The sequence below is a fragment of the Diadema setosum genome, chromosome 15 (genome assembly GCF_964275005.1).
Source record: "Diadema setosum chromosome 15, eeDiaSeto1, whole genome shotgun sequence".
In the NCBI taxonomy this organism is placed as follows: Eukaryota; Metazoa; Echinodermata; class Echinoidea; order Diadematoida; family Diadematidae; genus Diadema; species Diadema setosum.
The window spans coordinates 12,690,031-12,714,525 of record NC_092699.1 but is presented as its reverse complement, the minus strand read 5'-3'; the positions used below and the strand labels follow the sequence as shown (position 1 = coordinate 12,714,525).

Here is a 24,495-nt window from a genome sequence, read left to right as displayed (position 1 = left end):
ATGCTACAACTACCTGTTGTGAGTGATGAGTCAGACTTTAATGTTTTTAACTTTTACGTTCTGAGAGAATTTATGAAAAAAAAAAGATGTCATCTTGTCACAATTGGCACCTCTGAGTCGTAATCCATGTCTATTAAGAGCATAGAAAGTTATCAATAAAAATGCTAATTTTGGACAAAAACAGGAACATTTTTTTTTACAGTGTAACTTTACAACGGCATCAATTTAGATTCTCTCGTTCTTTTATCCAATTTCTATCTGCTTGAAACGTGTCAATTTGTCACAAGAACGAAAACATGCGTTAGATATGACTCTAACGGTTAATGTAATTCAGTTCACATATTTCACATTATATATTTTATATAAGATAGATATTGTATATTTAGAGGATTGTTCATTTGTGTTTTGTTTTGTTTTTTTTGTTGTTCAATGTTGTATGAATTAAATATTTAAATGATTTTTATTTTTGTGATTCGCTCTATGTTATTCTAGATTTTCGCACCTATATTTTCCACGTGACCACGTGAAGATTCAAATGAAAATATGATTTTCCCTTATGTGGTTTATTCGTTGCTCGTTTTACACCATCAAAAAGTTGGTGTACACCTACAATGCACAGCAGTTCCAATGAATATTGTTCAGAATACAGATTGGCCAACATATTGCCCAAACAAAAAGAAAATTAGTATGTGAAACAGAAAAAAAATCTCAAACCCTCATCTCATCATGCCCATGATCTAGCCTGTTGGCTTGTTTTGATTCCCTTTCGAAGAACTTGCATTAAAATGATATACTGTATATGACGTATTTTCTCGTCTCTGTTGTCCTAAAACACTTGCAGGGTAGATTCGATTTTATATTACTTCTACATCTACTTCTCTACATTTTCGTGTCCTTTTGACACATCCCATTATTTTATCGATATACTTCTGTCGAGGATCGATAGATCTGTTATGCCTTTCTGTCAGTTGTATTGTCTTCTTGTCGTGTGTAGTCTTGTCTCATTCTGTCTTGTCTCTTGTCTCCCTTTATCAGTTTCGTTGTTGTCCCAGTTCGTTTAATGTTTATTCACATGTGTATGTGTTTCTTTTAGTTTCGCTGTCTTCTTAGTGGGCTTCTAGACTTTTTTCCAGACTTTTTTCCAAGACCTTTTTTCCTTTGTGCATCAACTTATTTTTCTATTTGACATTCTTTATCTGAGAGGCCCACATTCTACAAGCTTTGTCATTTTAGTGGGTCAGTCCATTTTTCGAAGTTTGCGTATTGTTATTTCTTCTTTATCACTTCAGTTCTCATGACAACGTATTATTACTACAAGGTTCCACAATTATCTTACACTTGTCTTATACACTTCTCAGCTTACTTTGTTTTGCTTATGTAACCTTATTCTCTGTTACCAAGGAAAGTGAAATATCGATGTTCTTTACGAAAAATGAAATAAAATTTGAACTGAATTGAATTGAATTGAATTGAATCGAATTGAATTGAATTAAATCGAATTGAATTGAATCGAATTGAATTGAATCGAATTGAATTGAATTCATAGATTCGTTAACCCAATTGTCTTTGCCAGTTTCAACACATACAAATCAACGACAAGTGCATTAAGAATTAGACATAATATGTTGACAAGCAGTAAAGCTCTGTTAACTCATCTGCACTAAAATGCACTCACACTGACGCAATTTTATGAATTGTTTTAGTTTGTTAATGCTTTTTTGGTCATACAAATATATAGATATATATATAATTGGTTGCTATTTTGCTTTTATGTTATGTCTCATCAAGCCCTTGAAAAAGGCTGGTATAGCTCGTTATTCCGAAGGTTCGTTATTCCGAAGGCTCTTTATTCCTAAGATTTGTTATTCCGAAGGTTCATTGTTCCGAATTTCATTTTCGGATTAACCAATCTTCGGAATAACGAACCTTTGGAATAACGCCACAAATTTTCGGATTAACGAACCCTTTTTCATTTTCGGATTAACGAACCTCTAGGTATAGGGAATTGCGTGTTTCGGATTAACGACCCTTCGGAATAACGACCCTTCGGAATAGCGAACCTTCGGAATAACGAACAGCACCCGATAACGAACAGCCGAAAGCTCGGGGAATAAAGGCAAGACTGAACATCACTGCAACGTCTATACTGCAAGTGTAGAGGCCAAGCCCGCTTCACATTATATATATATATATATATATATATATATATATATATATATATATATATATATATATATATATATGTATATATATATATATATATATATATATATATATATATATATAGAGCGAAGAATCAAGAAATAAACTAGTAATGCATTATTTGGCCAATAAGAATGAGTTTATTGAACAACTCAAATTTTCGGTGGCCTCCACCTTCTTCAGGAGTCTCGTGAACAACTCAAATTTTCTGTGGCCTCCACCTTCTTCAGGAGTCTCGTCGAGACTCCTGAAGAAGGTGGAGGCCACCGAAAATTTGAGTTGTTCAATAAACTCATTCTTATTGGCCAAATAATGCATTACTAGTTTATTTCTTGATTCTTCGCTATATGGGAGCCAATACGTGAATTCGCAACATATATATATATATATATATATATGTATATTATAATGTTATATTTATATTATATATATATATATATATATATATATATATATATATATATATATATATATATATATATATATTTATATATATATGTATATTATAACAATATTATAAATAATAATTATTTGACATGGCATTCTCTTCCATAATTGTCTCAGGCTATCAATGCCCCATACGTCTCCGGCACTCTCTAGATACAAATTCATCAAACTCGAAGAAACGGAGAGAAAAAAAAAAGGGGCGCGCATGATATGATAACAGATCGACATTTATTTACATAAAGATGTCCGACATGAATGTTTGTATTTCATCCGACTCCATGGTATAGTTGACACGTAATCGTTATATACATACATACACACATAGAAACTTTCATGTATTATAGCAACAATTCAGAAAATAATTGATGTATCAGCTGAAATTACGACGTATTCTAAACTCCTATCTATTGATGTTTATAGAAAATTGGTGGAAGCTCGAGATGCAATTTTCCCATAATCAATTGATTCAACATTTTCATGCGCAATGTAAACGCCAAGCATGTCATACCGAAATGTTAATATACCATTATTTGTCGAAATATAGAATTGCATCCCCTCTACAATACGACGTTTTTAAGGAAGAAGTGAAATAGTCACATACATTTACCGCTACCTAGAGTTTTCTAAAAGTAGATTGAGAGGGGAGGTATCCTTTGTTTTCTGCAACGTAATATGTAGTTAATCAATAATGTGTAATCACTATACCATCTTCAAGTGTACAGAAGCCGCATAGTTCGTTATTGTTTTCCCTTCATTAGCTTGTACTCCATGCCTAAACGACTTTATTTTTACAACCAAGATAGTTCATCACCACTAGTCAATTTCAACAAATGTAATTAAAAGCCCATGTACATCATATGCGTAAAATATAATGAAAAAAGTCTAATTAATGAAATCAGTAAAAAGAAAATGAAGATGAAGATTTATATTATGTACGTAACTGTGAATAGAAGTAATTCCAAATATGGCAAAGTTCGATGAAGCATAAACTGAATAATGAATTTCCGGTGATGATTTTAAAATAATGCATACCAGACTCTATTGTATAATGATGGATAAAGTGATCGACGTTGAAACATATTTTAAAGACTAATATACATATATCAATATATTTATATCTCATGATTATCAAGTGTGTTGATAATAAACGAATACGCTCAACATATTCTTATACAACCTTCTACTCGATTCGCCATTCAAAGACCGTTGTAGACACGAGCAAAGACAATGGAGTCTGGTTTTTAAATAATTTGATAAGCATACCATGACGGGATGAATACAGACTTGGCAAACTTAAGACCGTTGTTCGCTATTACAAAAGAAAATGTACATTAACAATGACCTTGGAGTGAGAAGGTAAAACGTGTGAAGAAATATAAAAATATACAGTAGATTCTTTTTGTTTCACGCTGACAGTAAGTGAATAATTATAATAGCAGCACGAGGAAGATTCATGTCTCTCACGGCATCTCAGAGAATTCTTCTCCAGCTTGCAAGGATTGCCAGGAAAGTTGAGAGAAGGACGACTGGAAGAGAGGCTAGCTGTTGCACATCTGAAAGTAAAATAAAGATCAAAGATACTGTCGTGAGTATGCGTTCATTTCAAGAGCATACAACCTTGTTTGTTTTTCATAGAGCAATGAAATCATACACATTAACTAGCTTGGGCTTTGAGCTACTGACTGTATGCGAAAAGGCGTCAGAAGTTATTTTAAAAAAAGAAAATATGTTGCGCCGCAGCTGCAGCATGAAAGTAAAACATATAGTTATCTTTCCATCATCATTTCATAACTTTCAAAATATGCCGAAGTGCCGTAACAATTAAGAAAATCTATATGAAATCATAATTGATAAAAAGAACATCATTTTATAAAGCTAATTTTTAATCTAATCGACATGCTAATAGGCACACCTAAATTGCTGCATAACAGAACATGCAACATCTATGATAGCACATGAATTATATTTATAAAGTTGATAACTAATGCCGAAATTCAGGTATACAACAGTTTGCGATAATGGAACAATGGAACCTTTCAAAGGAATGTTAAGATAATTCCATAGCACCTGCTTTACCTCCTACAGAAGTCAAGGAGAATAATACTAATGATATCAGTAACAAGTCCAGGGAATATGAACGTTTCATTAAAAAAAAAGAGAGATTAAGGGGCATGGATTTTACCAGAACGTTAAACATTCCTCATTTTTTGACAGATTATCTGACTTTCCTTAAATGCTTACAAGTGTGTTTCATCAAAGTTTCTACATTCACTGAAGATGCATACAATGTACTTGAGATGAATTCTCCTTTAACCCACTAGCGCCCTCGGGAACCCGGGTCTCGTTTCATAAAACTTGTTATCAGTAACAACTGATACATTTCTTTGACAAATTTGCTCTCAGCAAATCAGATGCAAGGATTTCAGTAGCTTAACTATCGTAACTTGTTATTGATAACAAGTTTTTATGAAACGGGGCCCTGGTGGCTGGTGTTTCATACAAAGAATAGTTGAGAAGTAACGCATATCCGAAACTATGGGTTAAGAGTACGGTTGACTCACCGCTATTGGGGTTATCCTTCAGCAACATCCAAATCGGTTCGTCTCGGATTTGGTAGAGGGTGACGGTTCCACTCACTCGGCCCGTCACGAGGAGGTACGGCCTCTGGTCGATGGTCTTCTCAGGTGGGATAAAACTTTTTTTTTGAGAATATAAAGAATATGAATATAGTGTTATGAATGCATGAATATATGAATATATAAGGATATGAGAGAGAAATACAAGCATGAACTCTGTGTATCTGCAGTCGATGTTTAATTTCCCTTGTACCCTTATCGTTTCCACTTTGTGCGACTTATACAATGTGATGCCGATATAATCAACATTCATGCTATGAATAGTATTGACTATGGACCAGTCAGAAATGGCGCCCTCTTTCTTGTGTATTTACATGCCAAAGTCCATATCAGACTGAAAAGACTCTGCTTCGTTGTTTAAAAAAGTAAGAGAGACAGTGATACAAGGGAATGAGATTGAAGATCTATGTAGGCAATTGATTCTGTCAGGATTCTGTCAATGACATCATCCGTCAATCATTGTTGAAATAATGTACTGATATGATTAGCGAAAGACATTGGAATGCACCTTTCCCAAGATGGAGCAAAACCTGCATGATTCCGTGTTACTAACAGACTAGTATGACTAACAAAACATTGCAAAGAAACATACGAGTTATGTTCAGTCTAGGAGGTCTTGAGGTGGATTCCATTGTCATTGGTTACAAATCATGTTCGTACTTTATCAGTGATTGACAGATGATGTCATAAACAGACTCCTATTTTGAAAGGATTCTGAAGACTCTGAATCTGAAGAAATCTGGTAAAAAAAAAATACTACAAACATGGCACATATTTTGATATTCTTTGGGCAACATAAGTGATCAGGAAATCATAAATTAATACAAATCAACATGTATTTTGCATTACATAGTCCCTTTATAGCTCAAACACTTACGTTAATGACTCGGGGTCGGAATCACCGAATCGCTTTGTCCTGTACAGTTCTGAAAAGGATTTATCGATATGACCATCACGAGTGATCGATTCGAATATCGGTAGTGATTGTCCCTTTGTCACGCTGAATATCGCGATCGCACTAACTCTGTCGATACCCACGAAGATGAGTTTCGTTCCCTGGACGTCTCCAATTGCAAGCGATTCACACTCGGGACCCTAGGTAAGAATCGAATATAAAGCGATATCTAATATCAGAACATGTCAGAAACTGGATCATCACAATCAATAATAATCAATGTTTATGAATGACTGAATATAATGCTAGTAGGTTGAGGGTGAAAAGCTTTTTTTTTTCGCTGTACAATTTTCTTCCTTTTTTTTTTTTTTTTGGCAACCAGAAAGAAATTACTGGGAAAAAGTAACGGTCATCAAAAAAAAAAAAAAAAAAAAAAAAAAAACTTCATCTGCAAGGGCTATAAGTCTTGGACAAGAACTTATACTTATATCCATTGCATGGTGGCATATGAAAATTAGTTTCTATAATTGCTAGTAATCATTTCTCGTTATGAATAAATTATCAACTCCTTAACATTCAAAACTTTAGTTTATGAGTTAAGATATAAATATTTGCTAATTATATATTACATATATATGTATATATATATATATATATATATATATATATATCAACACGGATCAATTAAAGGGGCCCCGAAATCCAAATGCACGTTGATTTGTGTTGATTTATGATACGCTCAACATCACTTTTGCGGTGAAACAAATATCTAGAATCATTCCATATATCTTTAACGATTTTTTTCTTCTATTTTTCTTCAGATTACTTGGGAACGCCCACAAAAAAATCCTTCCGAACCAATCAATATTAATATTCTTGAGATGACCTCATCTGTCAATCATTGCTAAAGTACTGAAATGTTTAACAAAAGACAATGGAATGCACCTTCCTCTCGACTCAGCATAACTTGCATGTTCCCTCGCCATGTCTTTTGTTAGTCACATTAATATGACACTAATCAACATGCATTTGGATTTCAGGGCCCCTTTAAGAGTCAAATTTGCGTACCCTCTGGTCGGATCGCGAGTCAAAGGTACTAGCCATGGTCACACTCGGGTCGCCAACCCTGTTGTTGCCGTTATGAATCTTTGGCAGGTATTTGGCCGTGGCTTTCTCGATAATGTCCCCGCTGTCCCAGGCCAGGGTCAAGTTTCCAGTCCGCCGATCCACCCGGTAGGCCGAAATGCCGCGACCGCCGTAGAAGTAGACGTTGTCGTGCTTCAAGGGCTGTTCAGTGCTACGGCCATCGATTCGACTGAACTCAAGGTTGCCTGAAAAAAAAAATGAGAAGAAGCAAATGAACAATCAAATATCATCGCCTTTATCCGTTCAAATTGTTATTCCTTCAATGGGTACCTGGCAACACTAAGGTAATAATAACGGCAGGGCTCTCTGGTAGAGCAGTGGCAACACTGAAGAGGTTACCCTGGGTAAATAAGACCCCATTATTATTATCATTTTCATTATTATCATTATCATTATTATCATCATCATCATTATTATTATCATCATTAAATGCTTTGCCACAAAAATGTGCAAATAGTAAATGGTATTTTACGAAATTATGGTTAATGTAAGTGCTATGAGACATGTTTGAAGATCAGCGTAGAGATTGATCAAAGTAGAAATTAATAATAACTCGTCCACAGCCAAAATGCGATTGTCGGTGGTCTTGGAATTTTACGGCCCAATATCGATAACAGACGGAGCTAGGCAGCCTTTGAAATAAAATGTTTGTTGTTGGCAAAGTTGTCTGCTTGGAAAGCACTGTTGGCATAGTGGATATGGCTCGTGACTTTCAATCGGACGTTGGGGGCCCGAGTTCGAATCACGTCAAGTTAAGTTCAGTTCAGCTAAGTGCCTACGTCCTTGGACAGGATGATTTTACCCGCCACCTTCCTCTTGAGCCAGGTGTATTACTTGGTACCTGGTCACGGTAAGGTAATGATAATGACAGGGCCTTTGCCACTGAAAGATATGAGGTTATACCTTGAATATGGAACACCAAGTACACGTGGAATTGCACCGTGTACTGGTGTATGAGAGCTGGCAATCATTGAAAACGGAGGGAGCTGTCTGTAAACTACTTTAAATTTGTTGGGAATGAAATGCCATTGATCAGAATGAATATGCCAGTTTTTCTATCCAGTTTGATTTACTTATATTGAATCCCTAATGTCATAGGAAAGACATTTTAAATGCACCTGCTCATACCAAATAGGCCTCATAGATATTACAGGTTGCGTTACATTATCGTTACAGGAAACCTTGCCCAGCGATCTTGTTGCACAAATAATATCATCAACAACAACAACAACAACAAACAACCACAACAGCAACAAATTGAATTTAGTATCAGTAGACAGGATGATAGGGTAACAGACATTACCGATAGATAACTAGTGCAAGTCAATTGTTTTCGGCCAAGCACTCACCGAGTCTGAAAGCATCCAACATTTCTTCGTTGGTGATCCTCTGTAGTAGTTTGTCTGTCAACCAGTAATCTGTAATTTAAAGTGAAACCGTTACATAATTATGTGCATAATATTGACAAATGATCCACACATATACGTCATAACAAACGCAAAGAGAACAGGCACGTAACACAAAAAGGGGGGGGGGGGCTAAGGGGTTCAGGGGCGCGAACGAACTTCATGCTGGCGATCAGGAGTATAGAATCATATAGAAATTATTCAAAGAATGGAAGGTATCATGTCATCTCCTTTTGGATATTGTATTCCTTTTTATGATTTTGTTTTTGGTATATTTCTTCGTTACTTCATTACCTTCTTTATTTATTCATTCATTTATTCATTTATTCACCTCAGTCACTTCCAAATTAACGTAACATGGGAAAAGACATTTTTTAATAATCGCTGAATTCGTTATTTTATTATTAGTTTGATAAGGATAGCTCACGTAGAATATATTCTGCTCGGTATATTCTATTTGCGTCTCATCTTAGATAACAACAAAGTCACAAACAAAAGGGACATGGACATGACATGATAGATGAGCAGAAAATGAGACGATTTCAAACTCTAGAGAGAGGTACTACACAAAGATGATTACGAGAAAACACGCCTTCGAGTACAGATTGAACATACCTTCGGGAAACTCGTCTCCCTTTTCGAATTCGACAAACTCTCCACCTCCCGGCGGGCAGGCGTGGAGGTTGCACGTGTACTCCAGTTGCTTGCCCTCGTTGGCGGTGATGACGAACGTATCGCCGTTTGACGTCCTGTACGTCTCGATGGCATCTGGCTGTCGGAAACTCTCGATATCGTACTTCTTAAATGTTCGACCTACGGATGTCGAAAAAGAGGAATAGAACAACATGTTACCGTTATCATTCAGACACATTTCAAAAACTATTTAGGTAAAGATACATTTCTTTCCATGTTATGCATGAAAGGGCATCAAATTCACAATTTTCGGCAAAACGGCGAATTACCTATCAAACTTTGCCTATGATTTCAACGAAACAGAAGTCACTTACGTTTATCCCTTTATGGTTCTCCGACATTGTCCGACTGTTTTTATGTTACCCTTTCACTCATTTTCTGTCGTTAACGTATTAACGTGACAATAATCATGGAGCTACAAGCTCCATGCAGTAACAATAAGTGATGTGCGAAGTTTTACAGTCTTGCCGATATCCAACTTTCTTACATACGCCTCCTTTTGGCGACGTCGTAATGACGCGCAAGAAAAAGTCTGTCATGAAAATCATTATGGGGCCTCTTTTATTACATAGGGACTATTTCTATGGTTGATTTCAAACATGTCAAAGGCACAGTGTCAAACCACGATATCATGAACGACGATATAGGTAATAAATGTGTTAAAGATCTATTTTTCGTCTGTCTGTGTGTCCGTCTGTCTGTCCCTCTCTCTTTGTCCCCACACTCTCTGACAGTCTGTCTCTCCTCACCGTTGCCTGGACTAGGATCCAAGTCGTATCTCTTCCACTGCTTTGCACCGAGTGGATGGATCCCCGTCACCTGATTGGTCCTCAAATCTACACTGGCGATGGCGTTGTTTTCCTGTAGAGATATATCAAGACAAAGCCTTATTTACCATTGCTAGTGGCGGTAAAACACTACTCTGTGGGGGTGCACATGGCAAGAATATTGCTCGTCTACACTCTTCATATCAGAAGTAATAACTGTCTCAAGTGCGATTGCATCTAAGTGTGTAGAAAGTCTCAAATCAAACGAAATATATCAACATTACAGACAAAGCAATCGCTGCACAGGAGGTGTATTTTCAATGATCTGCCTTCCCCAGTCTCTTTAGAAAAGACAAAAAAGTAAAATCATAGGAAACGAAATGTATCAGATATAAAGCAAGAGTGCACGGAAATAGAAGTACTCACAAAAGTGTTCAACGCTGCAACGTCTTATCAACAAAATCTTTTTATCTTAGTTATGATGACAACATGGGACGCTTGAATTCCAGATTTGCTGCTTGGATCAGTGTTTAGTGTGTTGCCCCGAGTATACTGGAACAAGTCGTTATAACATGTCAGTTTTGCTGTTTTGACAATGATTTCTTTACAGAAAAATAGAACAAAAGAAAGGAGCTAGAGCAAAACACGACTAATGAGCTATAGCGTGGTACTCCAACTTCACGAATCTTTGAAAATCTGTCATCAGTTGTGAAATTCCATATACCTGCAGACTGACGTATGCCGTGGTTTCTGTAGGGTCCAGAGTAACATATTCGGGCTCGAGCCCCTGTGAGAACGTGTTTTCCTGCTTGTCCCCCATTTGGCCTTTATAAGGGTGTCTCACCAGCTGTGCCGTCAAGAGATCCGCACTATGTCGAATTCACGACACAAAACGTGAGAAAGGGGAAAAAAATCAACAACAATATTTATAGATTTTAAGTAGAGAACTCATTCGATAATGCAGTTTTCTGTGAATCTGCGCCCTACAATCAATGCATGTCTGTAGATTTCCCATATAGCTCCCATGTCTTCATTCTTTCAGTAGTTTGTATTCGATAATGATTATTTTTGCATTTTGGACTCTTGACATGTGTGCGATTATTAGTACAGCGATGAATATTGAATAATGAATCAACCAAACAAGAACAACAAGAAATCAAAGCATCAACCTTGATGATTTCAAATTGATAATAAACCTAAACCTGTATTATTATCTAAATTTCCGTATTTTGTTTTCCCCCTCTATTGCTTACTACCGAAGTCGTCATCCATGTTAATAGCTCCAGTTAATTGGATCTGCTTTATCAAGTGATCGCCAGGAAATGACCCGGATTACGTGTCAACATACAAAGTTGTCGTCTTAACTCGTAACGTGGGACAAGCTTTATTGGTATTTCGAAGATGCATTGCGTATTGTAGGATGGCTTACCTAGGGTTAAATTTGGTGAAATCGAGGGTCGTGATGATTGGATTGAATCCGCCCCCTCCGGAACACGTGCCCCTTCCAAAGGTCACGCCCTGCTGCGGATTCTGCTGACCAGGGTTTTGCCGGGGGCGATTCGGCCCCATGCCGGGAACTCTACCCGGAGCTCTGGCGGGGGTCTGCGGGAAGGTTGGCCTCTGAGGGGGCTGCCAGCGCGGAGTTTGGGGAGGGGGTGGATATTGTCTTTTCTGCAAAAATTGCAACAGAAAACAAACGTGATTTATCAATTTGACGTCAGTATTAGCAACACTCAATTGAATAATCTGATGACATACTTCAATTTGAATGGGCAGTCTGATCATTTTGCACGAATAAGGTTTTGATACTCTCCCTCTCTTCCGTGGATACCCAACCCAAGCTCTCTGTGCCTTCAAGGTTGTCACATGTATTATCATTCTTACTTCAATATATGAACAATATTGAGAGTTTAAAAAAAATGAAAATACACCCGTATACGGAGAAAAACCGCACTATCCTATCATTTTTTAGTATGTACGTAGCTTTGAGAACCTTGCGAATGATGGCATCCGGCTGTGACAGAGTCTGGCCTTATCATTATGCTACAATCAGTAACGCGAGAGATCAACTTGCCGGTTATTCGTCTGGTTAATGGCTCCATGGAATGACCTATTGTATTCGAATTGACAAAATTCTTTTATTGAAACTGATTGACAAAGTGCCCTACGTCGACGTAGGTAAGCACTAAAAAGTTCAGTATTTTAGCATTAGCAATGGCAGAAGAATCATTGGTATACAAACTCGAGCAGGATTCGAACCTACGACTTCCTGATCTTCGGACTGGCGTCTTATCCACTGGACCGTCGAGTTCCCAGTCGACAGCAAGTGCTGGACCTAATCCTTATAACTTGCAGTAGATTTGAATCCTACTCGAGTATGTACCATGAATTCTTTTGTCATGGCTACTACAAAAACACTGATCAATTCAGTGCTTATTTACGTCAATGTAGGGCAATTTGTCAATCATTTGCAAGAAAAACAACTCGACGCAAGAGTTTCCTCAATTAGAAAATGACACAGTACCCGCTGCAACTGATGTGAAGTAGATATTTTAAGGATAAAGGGTATAGCTTTCCTTAATACTGGACCGACGGCTTCACGTCTCCTCCGAAAGACTTGGCAACGTGGATAGAGTGCCTTGCCAAAGGGCAGTACTGAAAGACTGGGGTTCGAACCTCATATACGTGTATGGAAGCCAGCGATCTTACCAGGATGGTCTCAAAAACTCAGCCACGACAGCTCCACACAGACACACACACACAGACACACACACAGACACACACACATACACTCACACCCCTCTCTCTCTCTCTCTCTCTCTCTCCAACAGGAGTTGGGGTGTACTATATTACACTTTGTTTCACTCCTTGCTTGACGGAGAAAAAAAAACTGAACTGAAGTGAACTGAATACAATCAACAACAACAACAACATCTTGGTGCTTTTCACAGATGAAGACAGCAAATATACATTAGGAGGTTGAATCACCTGACGTCTTAGATGTGCCAGTTCGTGCAGGAGCCAGGGACCTTGGCCGGGATTTCTGCTAGGATTGTTGTTGTTCTGCCATGGGCTTTGGCCAGTCCCTTGAAAACTCGGGCCCTGCCCCTGGCTCTGCCAGGACGGGGTTCCGGTGCTTGGCACTCCCTGACCACCTTGCCAACCAGGGTTGCCGCCGTTACCACCGCCTCCTTGCCAGTTTGGATTCCCATTGTTAGGCCGTCCAGTGTTTTGTCCCCTATTGTTCCAACCATTCCCTCCCGAGTTCCATCGGGGGGTCTGACCCTGATTGTTCCAGCCCGTACCTCCTGTATTCTGTCCTCTTTGATTCCATCCAGTTCCTCCGCCATTTTGGTTCCAGCCGCCACCCCCTGTGTTTTGATTCCAGCCCGTACCTCCTGCGTTCTGTCCTGTATTTTGCCCCCTGTTGTTCCACCCTCCACCAGCTGATCCTCCCCAGTTTTGTCCACCTGTGTTTTGCCCCCTTCCGTTCCATCCTTGTCCACCTCTGGCACCCTGCCCTCCTCTGGCACCCTGCCCTCCTCCTTGGTTCCAGCCTCCCTGTCCGCCCCCTTGGCCTCCATTACCCCATGCGTTTCTGCCTCCGTTGGGATTGCCCCCGGTGGGATTGCCTCCATTGGGGCCACCACCCTGCCCCCGGTTTGGTCGGTTTCCATAGAGACGGATGATGCTGACCGACCCCTCCGGGTTCACCCACTGAGACTGACTGCCCTGCCCGGCCACTGCTGCTTCTCCTTCATTCGCCACCACGATGGTAGAGCAGTCTCTGGTAAACTTGATGCTCTTTGGTTTCGAACCCACTGAAATTAAAGACAGAAAATATGTACGAAAGTGTGTTACAAATTGACAGTGTACATGTCACCCTCAATTTCATGTTAACATTATCGAAATCACTGCCATTGTTTAAAAAAAACCCACAGAAATCTAATGATATTAGATGGTAGTATTGTAGTTGTCATCATTGGCACTTCACAATAAACTTAAGGTACAAGCTGCTGTGACTCTAAGCGTCTGATCAAAAAAATAAAGAACATTTTACCATTCCGTCAGTCCTTGCTACGTTCAACTCAAGCTAGCCAGCAAAGACAAGGCATGTCTGATCGTATCACGTATGCCTTTATTTCATACAAAAACCATAGAGATGACAACATATGCACTGCATCAACTTTGTGATGAATAACGCTTCGAAGTTCATCAATATTGGTATGGTCCCTCTTTATGCAGACATAATAAATCTACTATATTATTGACACACATATTTTGTTTTGAGTTTCACCATTATCGGCCCTGTTTACCTTGGAATTCGCATCTTTTGGTCCATTGCCTGGATCCCCTAGAAAACTTGTTGTAGAGGACAACCATGCCGGGGTCGGTAACCTGTTCTCCCTCGATCGCCCAGGCGACGAACTGTCCGCATTCTTTGATGTCGGTGAGTGGGCGCGGCGACTCGAATTTGTCGAGGATTTTAGGGTAGTGGACGTCTGCAAAGTCCACAACGTGAATCCATTTCTTTCCTGAAAAATCAATAGATGAGAAATGAACAGTTTGAATTTAGTTAAATATGCCTCGTCGCGTTTACTTTTTGCACCATTCCCGTACAAAGAAGACTGTAAAGTTGAATCTCATTATTCATTAGTGTTTCGTGAGAAATTACAAGCAATATTGGCCCATAAAATTTTGATTGAAAAAAATGTATACTGGAAACATCCTCTAACTGTGAACATTATGGTGAAAGAAATGCGACGTTGGAATCATTGACAACAACAAGAAAAAGAACAACAGCACAAACACCACGAAAGATGCCAATTCAGCCACGGTGCTATCACAGAAAAACTTGAAGTACTGGAGAAATAATAGTTAACTTTGTGCACCCCAAACGTGATCACTTTAGATAGGACATAATTATTACGCCTACTGGTTGTAATCTCTACCATGGGGCCATGTGCAGGTAACTGCAGAATTTTCTTTAGTATTCTTGGCTGCAGTCCAAGGACGTCAGATAAAGCTGTTTGAGTGATACATCGATCTGTTGAATTATAGTTATTTAAAATGATTTTTTATGTACAGATTCCATGCCCAATCACCAGGAAGGAATGTACAATTATATTTTGAGCACAGTCAGTTTTATTTTCGTATGGTGATGATGTATGATGAGGGATGAGTGCTTGTAAACATAACTACGAGTCTGGCGATATTTCAAGGTTTACACTACAAATGCAAAACTTTCGCACAAAACTGAGATGCCGGCCAATTGACCTGATTAACTGATTCGAAAAACGTGTTGGATAGCTTATTTTTGCCAAGAATCCAACTACAGATACCGTACGTTCTGCATGCACGATTAAGTACAGATTAACAGTTGTTTTTCGGGCAAGGAGGTAGTCTTTGTGTGGTCATTATAACTAGAAGAAATAAGAGGAACAAAAAATGGGATCTACATTGTCTGTATAAGACCAACAGTGTTATGTATATACGGTATATAATGATTTTGCACACCCAGCATTTTAGCAATTTTCTTATTAGTTCAGTGAAATAAATGCTGTTAACAATATTGTCAACTTCCTCATGTCGACCCTTGTACCTGAAACCTGGAAGAAATTCTGCACTCATGTATATCAATCAGAGGATAGCTAAGGCTGTTGTTTCTATTCCATGACAGTTGCTCCTGCGACAATATTGCTCTCATGATATATCTGCACGCTAAGCTAAACATAAATTCCATACCCTCAAACAGAACCCTTATTAACCTAATCATAATCCTCACATCAAACTGGACCTAAAACCCTATATTACAACCCTCACCCTAACCCTGAGTACTTGGAGAAAATAAGACCGTAGCATCTAGACATGTTAAGGATTTGCTGGGAGCAAGGAATTGTGAGACACGTCCAAAAACACCCAATTTGCTGTGATAATTACACGGGCACTTAATTTGTCTATCACCGTGAGACCGCTGAGGGACAGGTCAATTTATCCCCAGGTCTGACTCGCATTCAGGCCCTGCTAATCATGTCCTTCCGACTCTAATTAGACACCTAAAGGTGGAGCTACGGTATGTAGAGTAGCAACCCAATTGGGCGCGGTTAAGTAGAGCAAAGAATGAAAGGGAGACAGGGAAAAAAAGAATGAGTTTGACTGAATCCTTTTCTCTTTTTTCCTGGGTAAAAACTTTTGAAGACTTAAGTAGTATCAAATATACGTCGTGAGGTTATACACTACTTCCTTTTTTCAGACATTCATTCTCATATCTCATCGATAAGGACCATATCCCACTTTCATTCGTTTCATTTCCGTTTAAAGATATTGACTAAATAACTAAAAGACTAGGATACATTTAATGCTAAACAATACCAACAATAAGAACTGCAAACAGACGAACTTTTGCGAAATAATTTTTCATTGAATTAATTGGTAAATAGTATATTAAAAATAATAAAAGACAATGAAGAAATGCAGTGATTTCTAAGAATAAGCTCCTTGGAGAAATATTTGGTCCAATAGATTAAAACATTCAAATATCTAAATTGCAGTATCTGTGAAAATGAGAATAAAAGAAAGAAAGAGAAAGAAAGAAAACAATCATTCAAGCATCACAAACTGAAGACTGATAGACAGGATTATCACGTTTGTGGTTATGTACGAGTTACAGGTATGTACAGGTGGTAAGTCCAAACAAAGCCTAAATCCTGGTATAAATTTTGTTTACCGAAATTTTTAATGTAGTTTTGGTCGTTAAAGGGGGAACATTTTTTTTTTTTTTTTTTAGCTCAAGAGCATTAATATTTCTAACTTCGAAAGTTCCATCTCCCTGTAGTTTCCTCATCCTAACATGTTTCTAATATCTTCATTTCAATAGATTCAAAAGCATATCCGCATTGGGTTCTAATTATGGCGTGCAATCAGTTAACAACACATTATACAATGTGTTATTAAAAATATCAAAACAAAACTATACGAAACTGTTTTTCTTTCCTTTCAAGTGGGAGGAAAGCTTTTCACCAGGACACTTTCATATAACATTTCGGATGTGCATACAACGTTACAAAGTAAATCACTTCAGCACCGCAGGAAACCGTGCACCGCAAATCCCGTCTGCATCCGAAGCCCTGTCCAAAAGGATAATGTTATCATGTACAGGGCATACAGTGTATCTTATTTCGCGGCGTTCTTCTCCGTTACGTCTCCCACGAGTAATCCATTTTAGCACATCGCTAGGGATGAGCGGTATAAGGTGTGTGTTCGTTCGTTCGTTTGTTTGTATTTATTTTGCTATTCAAATCAAATCAAAACGATTTACATGGGTGTGACAAATTTAAAGAAAACCTAACCAAGTGACAATGGAGCAATACAAAAGTGCAGCTTATACTACACGCGTAACAAAATCTTTGTAAAACATTTACAATGGTTTCACAAAGATGTGTGTGTAGGATCACTGAGGATAGAGGAAGAAAAGTGAGAAATATAGAAAGACGTAACCATGGGAGGAGGGTGGAGAAAGTTTTAAAGGGAGGGAGGGGTTAAAATGAGAGACAGGGGATAGTAGCAACCCCAACAATACGAGGTTTTCTTTCTCAACGAAGAGGTTACGTCCATCATGGCACAAAATGGCATGGAACCAATGTCCTTCTCGGAGAATTCAACCTCGAAAATGATTCAGAATCAGTGTCGAGGAAAGAAGAATAGATAAGGGAAATCAGAGAGAGCAATCCCCCACCCCCCCCCCCCGCCAAGGAGAAAAAAAAAATGATGAAGTCATAGAAGAAATACCTCGAATTCATCTCACCCCGAAAATTTTGCCATGTTAAGTTTTGAAGGATAATTATTGATAGCATCACAATGTTGATAAAGGAACAAGAATACTGGGGAAAAAATCTACCACAGTGGTACACCACGTAGATTCTTCTCGAATGAAAGCGTTCCTGAAAGGAACCAACTCATCCTGAATAAGCTCGCACTCATCAGCAAAACAGTCTACGTGGTTAACCAGCAAATTAACCAAAGCCTTCCACAACGCAGACATTAAGGGAACAACACTATATACGTCGTCAACACTGACAAAGATAGCCATTTATGAAACAGCATTTATGCAACAACATCAAAATGATAACAATTACCAAGAAATATCGTGATGAAGGTAAGTGTCTTCATGATGATTGTTATGACCATTTTTTTTAATAAAATTGTAGCATCATCATAGCGATGTATTTACTTTCCTTAAATCCTTGAATTCCTTGAATTAGTGATGACCTGTAGGCCCTACTGCCAAATACCTTATTGGAACTAACCATCGAGTCAACTACAAAAAAAGAAAAAGAAAGATGATTGAATGGTTATATAATACAGAAGGAAACGAGGACAAAGATGACGAGACCTGATATTCATCAATCACAGATGGTCAGGGAGTTCAGAAATAGTTCAGAAATAGGGAGAAAACATCATAAGACTACAGTGTGGGTCTGTTAAAGCCACTGCTGACAGGAATAGCACTGAATAGAGTGTGCAAAGTCTCAAACTCTTCGAGGGTCTGATGTCAAGCCTCAGGGACAGTAGGTTACACTCTTCTGCAGGACATCACAATCCTCTCAAGACAGTGTACTGTTGGTTAGTGGCATGTAACTCTCTTTAACGCTCTTTAACTCCCAAATAATACCCCACCCCCAGCACTTTGTAACCCTCTTTCCTTGGAGCTGACGTGAGGAGGAAGTGTTGAATCCAGACGACTTTTCCCTACTTCACTTTTAGAGAACATTTTCAACATTTCTGCCTCAGTGAATGTGTCAGGGGGACTATTCCATGCCATGATTTGTCTTGGGCCCCTTTTCTCTTGTATGTCTTGCTTGTTTAATCTTGAGGGTGGCTATGTTTTGTTTTTTGTTTTTGTTTTGTTTTTGTTTTTTGAGTGGGGCTCGTCCATAAGAAAATATAATGACAATGCGATAAAAGAAAATGTGTTTAACTGATGGCAAGACATATCATTTCATTAAGTCTGAATTCAACGTTTCCATGTTATTGTTTTATGCTCAGCGATATAACAGAATGCACAATTTTGTTTCAAATCATGTCCACAGTCCACTGAACTCTGCATGGAGTTCCATTATGCTGTGACGAATTGTAAAATAGGCCTGCTTCACCTGTCTGGACATGTTGGCACTCTTAATCATTGAAGTCCTCGACAAAAAACATGGAGAGATCTATTTATGAACTTGATCTGAAAGCTCCTAACCGCGTCACCTGTTTGACGTCTTCCGGAGTGAAGGTATGCATGATTTTATTTTGGAAGATGGTTCTTTTTCAGGTTTGTCCACTGGCACTGACCGATGTAATGACAATTGGAATCTATGCAAAAATCTATCCCGAAGAATCTAGAGAAATTAAAATCCTCTGAAATTACTGATCCATAAGTTTTTTTTTTTTTTGGGGGGGGGGGGGTAGCAAACGATACAAAGGAGAAAGCGATCACTTGAGGGGAAAAACATGGTGAGCTTATTATTATTATTTTTTGTTGTTGATAAAGCAGCTTATTGCCGCGTTTTTATATGCACACTTTTAATGACCAGGATGACCAGGATGACATTCTGGTAACTTGTCAGATTGAAAGCTCGGAATACGGCAGAACGTTTCATGGCGTTATGTGTGAAGGATGATTGAACAATAAGGTCGTGGCCACCGTCCGTATTAAACAAAATGACGCTGAGAATAATCGAAACAATGTAACAAAATCATCGGGATTCTTGTAACAACAATAAGGATTTTACCCATGAGACCATACGACTTCTTGCGTGATGGACAATTACAAATTTCATTAGGGAGGTAATACCAAGTTTCCGTATGCTAAATCCTAAAACAAAGTTCAGTTCCCAAAACAATTGTTTAAGCATGGTTTTGTTAGTGTATATTGTATTTCAAGATGTATGGATGCTGACAGTAATATAAGTTTACCGCGTTTCCTGATTAAGCCTGGATTTGAAGAATTTATCATGGGAAAGGGCATGAAGGAGAAATAGTCTAATGATCCAGTATAGATGACAGTGAATTCAAATTTCATGTGACTCTGACAAAGAGATGATCCATTGTTTATGTCACCTTCATTATCCTAGACACGAATTAACTGATTGAACTTTCCTAGCGTGATAATCATGTTTTTGTCATTTTAGAAATGTGATTTTGTTACATGATGTGAACAATGGATTTATTTAAACATAGTACAGGCGCGTCGTCTATTTTCGTAATGAGTATCAACGTTCACAAGACAATTACTTAAATCGTCTTTTTAATTGTCGCGAATGATACTGCTCTGTTACTAAAAAGTTCTTCTAATTCTAATCCCACAACGTCATGCATACTTACTGCAGAAACGAATATTAAAGGATAAAAGAATATCACCTACTTGAATGTAACTATGTATATGATAACACCAATTTGCACTTCATTGTTTGAATCTGCACAAGACTGACACTGATTTTCATGTCACTCGTATACCGATCTGAACAGAAAAAGACAATTCGTTGTTTTCGAACTATGTCTCATCTACCAAACTGCCACCTCAAGCAGATACCTACAACATCCTCAAACATATCTTGCCATATAGTGTTGTAGGACACTTCATTCATTCAATCAATTGATAGACAAAGGAAGGGATTATATCGGGATCAGTGTCTAAGATAACGGCTGCTTGGTATTTAATTGAAATTGACTGCGCGTAAACGCAGAGGTGTCCGTTTATAGCAAGCAGACTTGATGTCAAAGCTCACGAGGCAATGACATCACATCCTCGGGGTGGTTCATAGTGACTATACGCTTCAAGAATAGTGCTTTAAATGCACGTGCAGCGAGCATAATTTCCGAATGTGTGACTTTTACGAGGTCAATGATAGTCGTTAAGTGTTCTCAGGGTTTGTATCTACAGGGGAGTTACATCCGGGTCCTTCCGCATACTCTTCCTTCCATGTTAACCTTCATGGCTTGGCGATGATTTCGTCGCGGACGCATGCACGTTAGAGTTTCTAACAAGAAGTTGTTAAAGTTGTGTAATTAGGCGTAGGCCTACTTAGTATTCAAATGTTTAATTGCAATTGAAATTTTGTTAGAAATATAATAAATGAAATGAAAAGAATGAAATTAATAATGAAATAAATGAACAGATGTACTTGGAATTTAAAGTCTGCATCACACTTCGCACTTTATTTTCAAGAATTCCACTTTTGCATGGTTTTGTACATTTGTTTGTGCTCTAGCCAATTTCCTGTGATTTTCATGTTGTTTTCCTGTCTGTCTGTCTGTTTGTCCCAACTACAGCTGCCATTTCCAGTGTCTTCTCTATACCGGCAATGCAACGGCGATGAAATTAACGAATTCCGTTGATGAGCTTCCCTCACAGTGACCGCAGTGAAATCATGCCTTTAAAGTCAATTCATCTGTCTATATTTATAGCATGCTTCCATAAAGAGTGAAACGAAACAGCAACAATCCCACAAGTCCACCTGTTGTGTGATCTCACTTGAACTGCGGAGGGGTGGAGTTGCCAAGTGCATGACGTGGTATTGACTAGCACTCCATGGTCCCAGGCGCGGTCCATTTTCGGTCCATTCAAAGTTCCAATTTACACCCCCCAATAATAACCTCCTCGTCTCTCACCGAAAGAGATAGGCCTACGTAGACTTCAAACTGTTATTGTCAGATAGTTGTCCACTTATAAGTAGACATGATAGCTATACAGGAATTATTCGTCCTCAATAGTTTGTTACAATGATCGAAAGTGTTTTTTTTTTCTGTTACTTCCTTCTTTAGAATCACAGAGGCAACCATTCATTCAACTCCATCTTGAATCAAGCGACGCAGAAAATGTTTCATACTTGACACCAACATGCCAACATTTACCACTGTGAGACCAATCGAGTATAGGCGATGGACTTGTCGATATTGAATGTAGTCAACTCAAGAGGCATCTCATGACCTTGTGCGAATGAAGGCTGTCGTCAGAAGCTTGCTCGCAAGTTTTAGGAGAGCAGACTGCACAGAAATCCACCCCATGACCTAGAAGATGGATGATTTATACAGGGCTCAAAAATGTATTTGACGTGCCCTAATGTGACTCAACAGAAGATCATAAGCCACATCTTCTGCAGACTGATAACGAAGAAACGTTGCCTGTGTGTATACATCTTGCTATCGTAATGCGGAATACAGAATCTTTTTCAGGTGTTTTTAGGAGAATTTTTCTAAGACGAATAAAAAGAAAATCCAAATTACCATAAGTTTTTTTTTTATTTTTTATTTCAAGACGAGCAGGTGTAACCATTACTTTAGAATTCATTTCCAAGTTTTCACGGTTGACTACCGATTTACGGTAAAAGCAAAAACAAAAATCACAAACATAAATATGAAATTAGGAGTCTATATAATAACGATAAAGAGTGCATTATTAGTCGGAGATTAAACGACTAAACTAGACTTTGTCACTGGCAAGTTGCAAAAATAGAATACACAAAATTCATGATAACATTAGCCACTTTGGATTTTTATGTCACTCCTTTTGGCGCTATATCATTTTGGAAGGTAAGTCAAACCATACTAATGTGGTTTCTTTTTTCTTGAACATGTACATGTACATGGTGTAAGAAATGCGTAGAAGACTAAACATGTAAACATAGCACAGGTCGTAATTGACGTAAACACTGATCTTTTCATAGTGCAATAACTTTCGTGTAAGTCGAGGCTTGAATTGATTCCTCCTGTGCTGGGACGGAGTGAGTAAACACCATGCAGTCTGGATCAACCTCGTGTTAAGGTGGGAAGGATTTACCGGTGGTCGGTGGGATTATCCCCCTCACTTTCATTGCATCTAAGAAGATTAAGATTTTCAAGTGAACATCGGTGGAGATATGGCTCAGGGAAAAACTAACCACACTATGTCTATTCGCTCTTAAACGGGTGAATATAGCATCTATTATGGACATCGATAGAAAATATAAAAACACAGCTATTTCCGATCGCTACCTGCACTTTGACCTGGCCATGGTAATGCGAGTGCTGACACTATTCAGATAATTACAGAAATTCCAATATCATTGTCATTCTTAAATATATTTCAGAAAGGAATGGCAATACACATAAGATTAGATGAGAATAGATTAGATTCATTGACACCACATCATGCTGGTACACACAGCTCAGTGAAGAGTGTCTGTGCTTTAACATTTATCTCATTTCAAGATGTATATCCGCTGTTGTTGGATGGGAATAAAGTACAACTGAATTGAAGGAAATCATGAATATGTAATGGAACCTTAACAACCGTAGATCAATTGTTCAACGATATGCAACTACGAGAACATTTAACTTAATTTCTCTTTTCTCTTTTTGTTTAAACGCAAAACTCAGAGCAAAAATGGAATGGTTGCAAACTGGAATCCCTGAAATAGATATGGCTTACGGCTTTAAAGGTGTTAAACTATACACGGACACTTTCTCCCAGTACACGCCCTTCCTGGATATGGCTAGATTAACACCATTTCAAGGCATGTCACCTTAACATTATAGGAGCTACCTGTATTGTGTGAGTGTCAGACCATACAAGGGTTTGCAACGAAACTCTTTGACAGATCACGTTATTCTCAATCATCTGAAGGGGTTGTAAATCGTTCAGTTATCAATAACGTATATGTCATATTTATTTGAATCGTCCTTCGTAGTAATGGTTTGAGACGATGCTTCCCCTCCCTCACTTAATTTCTAACGGAAAGTGTACCTTCGCTATGCGGAAGACCTAATTCATCAAATGACTTTTCATACCCTGAGAACTGTCAACTTTTTCCATTCTAAATCACAGGGATGAAATATATAGTCCCCAAAGAAGCATTGATTTAACCTTGCCATTAAGATTTCGAAATATTGGGGAGCTCATAATCCAGTCAGATGAAGAGTTAGCAAAAACATGCTCTCAACTGGGTATCTTACAGCATTGCACAGGTGTATACTTATAACTGGACGGTGTAGAATGTTTCTATCTAGTGGTTTAACCTGATTAAGCCGTTTGTATCATTCTAGCATGCTCCTGGGCCCGATTAGTATTTAGATGTCCCATCTGGTAAGTTTGTATCAGTATCTCCATTACGACAGGGGTGACGCATTAGGCTGAACAGCCGCTCTCGTCAGAGGTGATCTGTGGAGTGGTGATTTCGTCGAGATTTTGTCTGCGTAAATTATTTTTTAAAGAACGTTCTTAGCTTCGGGGTTTCCTAAATAAGGTCAACTTTGTGTTGGTGTTATTTTTTGTTTTCGAC

The 24,495-nt window shown here is 38.3% G+C and overlaps 1 protein-coding gene across 1 annotated transcript in view; it reads right to left on the bottom strand.

Annotated features, from left to right (window-relative positions):
• Positions 1-3,588: 3,588 nt before the first annotated feature.
• The window catches only part of LOC140238537 (mesenchyme-specific cell surface glycoprotein-like), a 30,021-nt gene continuing 9,114 nt past the window's right edge, over positions 3,589-24,495 (bottom strand). Inside the window, exons 2-12 of the mRNA XM_072318440.1 lie at positions 14,509-14,727; positions 13,181-14,013; positions 11,622-11,863; positions 10,917-11,061; positions 10,175-10,286; positions 9,348-9,545; positions 8,676-8,744; positions 7,249-7,511; positions 6,163-6,380; positions 5,211-5,344; positions 3,589-4,202 (exon numbers count right to left, since the gene is read on the bottom strand). Coding sequence (XP_072174541.1) covers positions 4,120-4,202; positions 5,211-5,344; positions 6,163-6,380; positions 7,249-7,511; positions 8,676-8,744; positions 9,348-9,545; positions 10,175-10,286; positions 10,917-11,061; positions 11,622-11,863; positions 13,181-14,013; positions 14,509-14,727 — 2,516 coding nt within the window. The 3' untranslated portion in view covers positions 3,589-4,119. The remainder of the gene's footprint in view (positions 4,203-5,210; positions 5,345-6,162; positions 6,381-7,248; positions 7,512-8,675; positions 8,745-9,347; positions 9,546-10,174; positions 10,287-10,916; positions 11,062-11,621; positions 11,864-13,180; positions 14,014-14,508; positions 14,728-24,495) is intronic.